At 35.8% G+C, this 10,630-nt stretch overlaps 1 protein-coding gene across 1 annotated transcript; it reads left to right on the plus strand.

Moving 5' to 3' along the window:
- The first annotated feature begins 1,720 nt into the window (after positions 1-1,720).
- On the plus strand, positions 1,721-4,518 carry LOC115986895 (cytochrome P450 77A3-like). The gene is made up of 2 exons (XM_031110261.1): positions 1,721-2,834; positions 3,514-4,518. The coding sequence occupies exons 1-2, from the start codon at positions 1,865-1,867 to the stop codon at positions 4,089-4,091; spliced, it is 1,548 nt and encodes a 515-aa protein (XP_030966121.1). The 5' UTR covers positions 1,721-1,864; the 3' UTR covers positions 4,092-4,518.
- The last annotated feature ends 6,112 nt before the right edge of the window (positions 4,519-10,630 follow it).

The following is a 10,630-nucleotide window of genomic DNA, read 5'->3' on the forward strand; positions in this document are numbered from 1 at the left end:
GGGGGGTTGTTTGGCCAAGAGAATCAATCGCACCAAGTTTTACTTTGGGTGGCACGAATCAACTTTTAAGGACAACGCTCTTTGCGTGATTCTATAGCACTGTGAGATTGTTCCTAACTTTACTTAAATTTATATTATTATTGCTTATTTACATTCTTGCTAATTATTTGGGACATTGTTTGTTGTATCAAACTTGTTTATTCACTATTATTTTCCAACACATTTAATGTACAAAAATTTGTAAATTCTTTGAAAAGTTGTCAATTAAAAAGTTATATACATTATATATACATAATAGTGTACATTCTTTGAAAAATTGTGTACATTGAATGTACAAACTTCTGTACATTCATTGAAAAATTGTATACATTGAATGTAAAGAGAATGTAAAGAATTCTATACATTCTTGAGATATTTTATACATTGAATTTACACAGTTGAAAATTTGTGTATTTTGAATATATAAAATTAGGTAAATTCTTTGAAAAATCATGTAAATTAAATATTCAGAATTGTATACATTTTTTGAAATATTGTGTAAATTTAATGTATAGAATTGAAAATTTGTGTATATTTAATTGTTTACATTCTGAGAAAGAAGATTGCATGGCGGAATTTGAGTTAAGATAAGATTAGTTAGAAATTATCTTAAATTATTAATCAGGCTTTGCTTGATTCTTTCATGGAGGGGAAGGAAAATCTCTGTCTCTTGTTAAAAAAATAAATTGACATAAATTTTTATTATCACAACTAATTGATATCATAGTTTCTGTTATCATAACACCTATCTCATCATTGCAAAAATCAAGATACATCGCTTGTACCATGCTCTTGATCCTAAATCAGTTATGGTAGAAATGAACTTGAAACATACATAATTACTGTGCTAAATGAGTTCATATGCATGTCAAGGTTCTTCTCTTTTCCGGTCACGTCGACTTTAGTTCACTAGTCTTACCAAAATTTGATGGAACTTGAAGCAGGTCAGCGCTCAGATGACTTATGTTTCGTTTGGAGAAAGAGAGTAAATTTAATTCAAAATTAGTTTATTTTTAGTTAATTTTATTCTACTCTCTTTCACTTTCTTTCTTTTTTCTCTCCGTTCAAACGGGTCATTAATGAGATGGAAAAGATAAAATCTAAATTAGGTCCAATATCCAATAACACTGTATCCATTAAAATTGTAACAAGTATCTATTTTTTAACCTATATTACCATTTTAACGAATTCAATACTATAAAAATCCTAGACCCATACTGCGTCCGTGAAGATAGAGTGAGTCAGGTGACAGACTGTGAGCTTCAGACTCTACATTTAAGGCTCTCCTTTTCAGAGCCTTAGTCCCTCAAGCTATAAAGGCGGCGTTTGCAAGCCTTTGAATTGAATTTTGTTCATATTCACCAAAGGCAAGTGACTAGCAGTAATTACTGGCTACTCTTCCACTAAAAATCCTTTTGAACTGTGACTCTGTGAGCCACAACATTTTCATATCCAATTTTCTCCTCCCAGAGGTGAAATAAGTGTACCTAATAAGTAATACCTGTCATTTTCATGTTCACATTTAAGTAGTAGTTGAATGCAATAAATACATTTAACTGTCTCTCATTTTTAATCTCTCAACCCCTTTTCCTGCCCATGGTTTATATTTTTTTGCCTTATACCGATTTCTAAGCACCAAGCATTTAATAATCTTCACCAACCAATCCTGCTCTGGTAGCAAAACCTTTCATGGTGCTTTAAATAAACCCACCTGCAATTTCATGCTCTTCCCATTTTCATACCATATATATCTTCCAACCTTAGTTCATGTATGGTACGCGCATTCCCTTCCCCATTTCTTCTCTTCCTATAGCCCAAACTCCAAATGGCTTCCCTTCTGTCTTTATCTTTTTCCCCTTCTTCACTTTCCTCATACTACCATCTCTTTTTCACATTCCTAGCTTTCTTTCTTTCAGCCTTAATTTTCTTTCTCACACATAAAACCAAATCCAAGAAACTCAACCTTCCTCCAGGTCCACCCGGATGGCCTGTTGTTGGGAACCTTTTCCAAGTAGCAAACTCGGGGAAACCATTCTTCGAGTATGTTGATGGGCTTCGATCAAAGTATGGTCCAATCTTTACCTTAAGAATGGGGACCAGAACTATGATCATTCTAAACGATGCAAAACTAGTCCACGAAGCCTTAGTCGAAAAGGGTCAGCTATTTGCTACTCGACCTCGAGAAAATCCAACAAGGAACATATTTAGCTGCAACAAATTCACTGTCAACGCCGCGCTTTATGGGCCTGTTTGGCGTTCATTGAGACGCAACATGGTCCAAAACATGCTTAGCTCGAGCAGGCTCAAGGAGTTTCGCCAAGTGAGGGACACAGCTATGGAGAAACTCATCAATAGGCTTCGAACTGAGGCTAAGTCCAATGATGGTGTTGTTTGGGTCTTAAAAAACGCTCGCTTTGCTGTGTTTTGTATCCTCTTATCGATGTGTTTTGGGTTCGAAATGGACGAAGAGACGAACGAAAAATTTGATCAGGTGATGAAAAGTGTTTTGATCACACTCGACCCAAGAATAGATGATTATCTCCCAATTTTGAGCCCCTTTTTCTCAAAGCAAAGGAAGAATGCCTTAGAGGTTCGAAAACAACAAATCGATTTCATAGTCCCGCACATCGAGAAGCGTAGGAAGGCACTCAAAAACCCCGGATCTGATAAAACGGCAACGTCGTTTTCATACCTCGACACCCTCTTTGACCTCAAGATCGAGAATCGTAATCCGACAAATCCCGAACTAGTCACACTTTGTTCCGAGTTCATCAATGGTGGAACCGACACTACAGGTACTCATAAATTATTCAATTGTTCATAATACTTAAAATAGAAATGTCAAAGTGCATTTAGAAAATAATGAATTTAATTATTTATCTAATAATTTCTACATTTCTTCTCAGGTCTGAGTCTAGACCATAATAAATCGTCATTTCTCATGATTTTGACATGTCTAATACTCTAATATATTGGGTGCATAATTTATAGTAATTCTGGTGTCATAACTTGTGGCATAATTTGTCTATGTGACGACAAGTTATGGCTAGTGAAGAGGTATTCTCACATGGATCTATTATGACCCTTTCATCAACCACAATTTATTGTATAGACGAGTTGTGGTATAAATTGTACCACTAGGTTTTTTCCATAATTTATGCACTCTCTCTATCATGTGAGGTCTAGATCGCCTTTAATAAATAGGGCTAAGATTAGGTTTAATGCTCGAGTGTATTGTATTACGATCTTGACTAGTATACCGGAGCAACTAACCAAGTCTAGCCCTAATAAATGGGTTTTATGGAGTTGGATTTTTAACTTTTTATCCAACTTTTTAAATAGGAGATCAGCACTTTTGGACTTTTAACTATTTTTAAATTGGATGTAAAACAAAGATAAATAATTATAGAATATCCCAAAAGCTTAAATGGTTTGGAAATTCAGAATTTAATGATTTTATCATAATTCTAAAAGGTACGGCAATCGAGTGGGGTATAGCACAGCTCATAGCCAATCCACATGTTCAAGACAAGCTGTACGAAGAGATTAAAGTTTCAGTCGGTGATCGAAGAGTGGACGAGAAAGATGTGGAGAACATGCCGTATTTACACGCAGTGGTAAAAGAATTGCTACGAAAGCACCCACCTACCTATTTTTCACTGACACATGCAGTGACAGAGCCAACAACGTTGGCAGGATATGATGTACCAACTGATGTAAACGTCGAGATTTACTTGCCTGGTATTAGTGAGGACCCGAAACTGTGGTCGAACCCATCAAAATTCGACCCGGATCGATTCTTTTCGGGGAAGGAGGACGCGGATATAACTGGAGTAACCGCGGTGAAGATGATGCCATTTGGGGTTGGAAGGAGAATATGTCCTGGTTTGAGCATGGCCACTGTGCATGTTCATCTTATGCTAGCAAGAATGGTGCAAGAATTTGAGTGGAGTGCTTACCCGCCTGGTAATAAATTGGATTTTGCTGCGAAGTTGGAGTTCACTGTGGTGATGAAGAATACCCTTAGAGCTGTGATCAAGAGCAGGGTTTAAGGATGGTTTTATAATAATGTTTACAAATAATATAGATCTTATATACTAGATGTTATATTATATGATATTTCGGGTATCCATACTTTTCTTTTTCTTTTTTTGGTTTTTGGGTTTTCTTTTTTGTTTTTGTTTTTTGCAATTTGGTTATGAAACATGAAAGATGAATTGGATTTTGCTGGGAAGTTGGAGTTCACTGTGGTGATGAAGAATCCCCTTAGAGTTGTGATCAAGAGCAGGGTTTAAGGATGGTTTTATAATAATGTTTACAAATAATATAGATCTTATATACTAGATGTTATATTATATGATATTCTGGGTATCCATACTTTTCTTTTTCTTTTTTTGGTTTTTGGGTTTTCTTTTTTGTTTTTGTTTTTTGCAATTTGGTTATGAAACATGAAAGATGTGATCCTGTTTCTTTTGCTAATAGGTTTGGTATTTGTTGGTCATATTCTCTTATTGCTAATTCATGTATTAATTTTTCAAGAAGTGTCATTAAATTTGACCTTTATTGAAAACCCTTTTATACGAAAATAGAAAATTAAATAAGAGACAAGAACAGAAAAGAAAGCCAACTATCAGATTTGTGGCCATAACTATTTTCAACTTTAGTGGAATGCGCAATGTCGCACTAATGTTTTCAGTCACTAAATTTCGAGATGTTGAAAAACAAAATAAGTCATGGTTTGCCCCCCCTTGCCATTCTAGTACAATTTTTAAGGTGTAGACCCTGATCATAAAAACTTAATCCTTTTAATGCAAAATTAATACTGTCATGCTGAGTTTTCTGCTTAATGGCTATTTCTCGAGTAGTTATTCCCCAAGAGAAAAGCTTCACTAGCTAGTAATATACCTTCCCCTCAAAAAAAGAAAAAAAAAAAAAAGAAAAAGAAAAAAAAGAAAAAGAAAAAAAAAAAAGGCTAGTAATATACCTTCATTATGTTTAGAAAGTTTTTATTCTTCTATTTTTAATTTAATATATGTAAAACTTGGGAACTTCATAGTACCTACATAAATATGAGAGTGTTTTTAAGGTTTCTGCTTATACTAGATTTTATTTAGAGGAAATGTTAAGCAATACTTTAAGGTCATTGGTTTATGAACCATTTTTAGAAATATTTTATTAGGAGAATCATAAAATAATAAATGTTGTTAACAACTTTTTATATTTTTCATAAAAGTATTGTATTTTTCAAATAATAAAATATACATGCGTGTCTTTATATAGGAAGCAGAGTATGCTATATATAAATAAATGTAATATACAAATAAATAAGATAGACCTAAAGTCCACATACCCTAATACAGGTTAACAAACTCAAACCTTTCTCCGCTCTAAACTTGAGTTAGTAGTATACTCGCATGTGTCTAAGGTGGGGCTCATAATGGGTGTAAGCTACGCATGCACAGACAAAAATGCTGTTGTGGGTTGTGGTACTTAATAGCTTGTCCCTTGTTTGAGTGTGGCTAGAGGAAATATTGCACCCAGTTCTGACAAGGCCTTTAAATCTTGTACTTCTACTGCTAAGGGCGGTCTTAGTAGGTATGTCTCTATGTACTACAGAACCTAGCGCATTCATGGACCGGCTTTAAAAGGTTCAACTTTTTGAAACGGTTCTAGCCTCCTCCGGGCAAGATAAGAGTACAGATTTAGAGGAGCATTTGATACTCCTCTGTTGGAAGAAATCTTAAGACTCTTTATTTTGTGTCGGCAATGTGACTTGAAGCAAAGGTGGTAAAGTACTTGGAAAGGGCAGTGGTGCAAGTCTTTTTTAAAGCATGTGTTGAAATTAGCAAAGAAGAGTAGATATGTAGATTTTATTAAAACCCTTGGGCCGGTGAAAAGCCCTCTCTAAAAGTGCATCCGCATAAACTTGTGTAAAATTTTGAAAAAATTATATTTTACCACTTTAAAATACTATACTTCATATTACACTTTACACTCTAAAATTTTTTAATTCACATTTTACATCCTAAATAATGACCCTTGTTATACTTCACTCTTGACGTTAAATTTGCTGTTAATTTAGACGAAAATTCAAAGTTTATGATGGTAAAGTATAATTTCTCATTTGTTTTTAAACAATTGAGAAGTGGGGCAGTTAGATCTTTTTACATGATGCCATATTTGTCCATCCAAGTCAACCACAAATTTAATGTTAGAGTGCAAGTGTAACATGGATCATAGTTTAGGATGCAAAACGGGTATTCAAAAAATTTAGAGTGTAGAGTGTAATTGTGGACAAGAGTTCCTATGCCAACATTTGGGGTTGAATTAGGTTGGTTTGAAGGGAGTATGCAAATGGAGTGGAAGAACAAGCTGATGATATTTCTTGGAAAGAAATGGTGGATTATTTGGTTGGTGAGGGACATTCTAACCCTTAATAATTGGAAGCCTTCATCACCTATCTTCAAACTCACCATCTCTCTGCTGCTGTTAAGCTAGCTAATGGCCAATCATCCCCTTTAGCCCCATATTTCCTTGGCATCTTGTACGTACCACCATTTGGATTTCTTTTAGGACAACCTCAAATGTTCCTGGTTAAAATTTCAGATTGAGACTTTCAATCCAGTAGCCTTTCTACAAATTTGGCTTTGGGAGCAATTCAATCATTATGCTCTCTCTCCTAGAGCTCTACTCTTTTAAAGTCATGGTCCCTAACGAAGTAGGAATCCTTGCGTTTGGCATTGGAACAAAGATCCTTTGCCTGCTAATCACCTTTAGTGAAAACATTTGGACGATCCTAATGACTTTATTACTCGGCCACATTTGCCTTTGAAGAACATGATGCCACGAAGCCCCTTTTGCAGCCTTAAAAACTTCCAAGGTCCCTTTAATTTGTAGTTTATTTCTAGAAAAAGAAGCACAATTTTTTTGAGAAAATATGTTGAAATTTTTATAGGATAATTCGCTTTGACAAGTAAAAGTGCAAATTAGATTTTTCTTGAACACATAATTCGCTTGAAATTGCATGTTATTTTAAATTGAAGAACTATCTAATTTTATTAGAGTTTGTGTTATTATTTATAATTGGTCCAGTTTCTATTATAATAGTCTACATATATTATATAAATAATTCTGTTAATCTCTATCAAAGTATATATGCATGTGATTTTCTAAAGAATATCAAAAAAAAAAAAAAATTTTGAGAAGAAAGTAAGCGTAATTTTATTAAAAAGATTAAGGTAAATCAGATTGGAAGATAGACTCCAAATCAAAAGGTAGTTCTTCTACCCATACAATAGTGTCTACAGTAAAAACTTCTCTCCTACCTTAACCATGAGCCAACTTATTCTCTTCTTGATGAACATGCTGAAATTGACATTGTCATAAGGAACAACCAAGCCTCTTAGACTTCTTAAAAACGTGCCCAAACAACATATTGCAATGACCAGAACACCTTAGAGCTTGAACCACTCGAAGACAATCACCTTCAAAAATGACATCAAACAAACTAAGCTCCCTAGCCAGCATCACAGCTCGCTTCGCAGCCAAAGCTTCAGCCAACTCAATCGAATGAAAGGACTCAATCCTCTGACTTAAGGCAGCAACAATGCTACCTGAATGATCCCTGAACGCCACACCTATCCCAACAGAGCTTGTTTCGTCAAAAATGGCAGCATCAAAATTAGCTTTATAGCTAGTTTTCAGGTGGAGGGTGTTGGGATTTGTGGAGCCTAGTTTTGTTTGATCCGGTTCGATGACCCGACCCGACCCGACCCGAATAATATTGCGTGGTTTTTAATGGGAGATTTATTGAGGCTTAGTCCATGGAGTAGAGGCTTGGGCCGATAGGCCCAAGCTGGAGCGCTCATGGACAAGCCTCTTGGGGGTTGTATATGGAAACCGACTTTGGTGATTAGGGTTTTATTGTGGGTGTTATTGTCGTGTTTTGTGAGAGAGAAAAATTGTAGCCGCACTTTGTATTTTTCCTTGATAATAGTGAAATTCCTGCAACTCCGTGGATGTAGGCAAATTGCCGAACCACGTAAATACTGTCTTGTGCATGTATTTTTATTTTTATTTTTTAATTTTTATGTCTCTTTGGCTTGTGTTTTCTCTATTTTTTTGTTTCTCACAGGTTGGGAATTCTGGTTAATTCCCTACAACTGGTATCAGAGCCTAAGGTTAGGTTTGAGTGGGAGCAATGGCAGAGGAAGCAGGAAAGGCGTTTGAAATAGAAAAGTTTGATGGCATAGATTTCGTGTATTGGAGGATGCAGATTGAAGATTATCTCTATGGGAGGAAATTGCATCTGCCTCTTTTGGGGACAAAACCTGAGACTATGAAGGCTAAGGAATGGGCACTTCTTGACAGACAAGTTCTGGGAGTTATTAGGTTAATTCTGTCTAGGTCTGTTGCACACAATGTTGTAAAGGAGAAGACCATAGCAGATCTGATGAAGGCTTTGTCCGGTATGTATAAAAAGCTGTTTGCAAACAATAAGGTGCTTTTGATGAAGAAATTGTTTAATTTGAAGATGGTAGAGAATGCATTAGTAGCACAACATCTGAACGAATTTAACACTATCACAAATCAATTGTCGTCTGTAGAAATTGATTTTGATGATGAGATTCGTTCTCTGATCGTTTCGGCTTCTTTGCCAAACAGTTGGGAGGCAATGAGGATGGCATTTAACAATTCTACGGGAAAGGAAAAACTCAAGTACAATGATATAAGAGATTTAATTCTGGTTGAGGAGATTTGTAGAAGAAATGCAGGCGAAACCTCAGGATCTGATTCTGCCCTAAACCTTGAGACAAGAGGCAAACGTAATGACAGAAATTCAAACCGGGGTAGATCAAAATCCAGAAATTCTAATCGGAATAGAAGCAAATCTAGATCAGGCCAACAATTACAACGTTGGAACTGTGGGAAAACAGGTCATTTTAGGAGGCAATGCAAAAGTCCTAAGAAGAAGAATGAAGATAATTCTGCTAATGTTGTAACAGAAGAGGTACAGGATACATTACTTCTTGCAGTAGACAGTCCACTTGATAATTGGGTTTTGGACTCAAGAGCTTCATTTCATACCACTCCACACTGAGAAATCATATAGAATTATGTTGCATGTGATTTTGGTAAGGTGTATTTGGCTGATGGTTTAGCCTTGGATGTTGTAGGTATGGGAGACGTTTGGATATTGTTGCCCAATGGATCTGTTTGGTTACTGGAGAAGGTTCGATATATTCCTGACCTGAGGAGGAATCTAATTTCTGTTGAACAACTTGATGATGAAGGACATGCAATACTATTTGTTGGTGGTACTTGGAAGGTTACAAAAGGAGATAGGGTATTGGCTCGTGGAAAGAAGACCGGTACTCTGTATATGACCTCATGTCCAAGAGACACAATTGTAGTTGCTGATGCAAGTACTGATACAAGCCTATGGCACCGCAGACTTGGTCACATGAGTGAGAAAGGAATGAAGATGCTGCTGTTAAAAGAAAAACTATCAGAATTGAAATCTATTGATTTTGACATGTGTAAAGTTGCATCTTAGAAGAGCAGAAAAATGTAAGCTTCTTGAAAACTGGCAGGATACCGAAGGCTAAAAAAATTGAAATTAGTACACACTAATTTGTGGGGGCCTTCTCCGGTTGTATCCCTTGGATGTTCAAGGTGCTACATCACTTTTATTGATGACTCAAGCAGAAAGGTATGAGTTTATTTTCTGAAAAATAAATTTGATGTATTTGAAACTTTTAAGAAGTGGAAGGCCATGGTTGAGACAGAAACAAGTTTGAAAGTAAAATGTTTGAGGCCAGATAATGGAAGAGAGTACATAAATAGAGGGTTTAATGAGTATTGTGTTGCACAGGGAATTAGGATGGAGAAGACCATTCCTAGGATACCACAGCAAAATGGTGTGGCTGAGCGCATGAACAGAACTCTCAATAAGGGTGCTAGAAGTATGAGGTTGCATGCTGGACTACCAAAAACTTTCTAGGCTGATGCTGTTAGCACTGCACCTTACCTGATAAACCGAAGACCATCAGTTCCTATAGAGTTCAGACTTCCTGAGGAGGTTTGGAGCGGTAAAAAGGTAAAGTTTTCACATTTAAAATTTTTGGTTGTGTTTCTTATGTTCATATTGATTCTGATGCTCGTAGTAAACTTGATGCAAAGTCTAAAATATGTTTTTTCATTGGCTATAGTGATGAGAAATTTGGCTATAGGTTTTGGGATGAACAAAACAGGAAAATCATCAGAAGTAGAAATGTGATATTCAATGAACAAGTTATGTACAAGGACAGGTCAATTGTAGTGTCAGATGTTACAAAGATATATCAAAAGAAATCTGAGTCTGTCAACTTAGATGAATTGATTAAAAGTTCTATCTAGAAAAGGGGTGAAGAAGATAAGGAGAATGTAAATTCACAGGTAGATCTGAGTACACTTGTAGCTGAAGTTCGCAGATCTTCCAAGAACATTAGACCTCCACAGCGTTATTCACCTGTTTTAAATTATCTCCTGTTGACTGATGGTGGTGAGGCAGAGTGTTATGATGAAGCCTTCCAAAATGAGAATTCAAGCA

The sequence above is a fragment of the Quercus lobata genome, chromosome 4, assembly GCF_001633185.2.
Source record: "Quercus lobata isolate SW786 chromosome 4, ValleyOak3.0 Primary Assembly, whole genome shotgun sequence".
Taxonomy (NCBI): domain Eukaryota; kingdom Viridiplantae; phylum Streptophyta; class Magnoliopsida; order Fagales; family Fagaceae; genus Quercus; species Quercus lobata.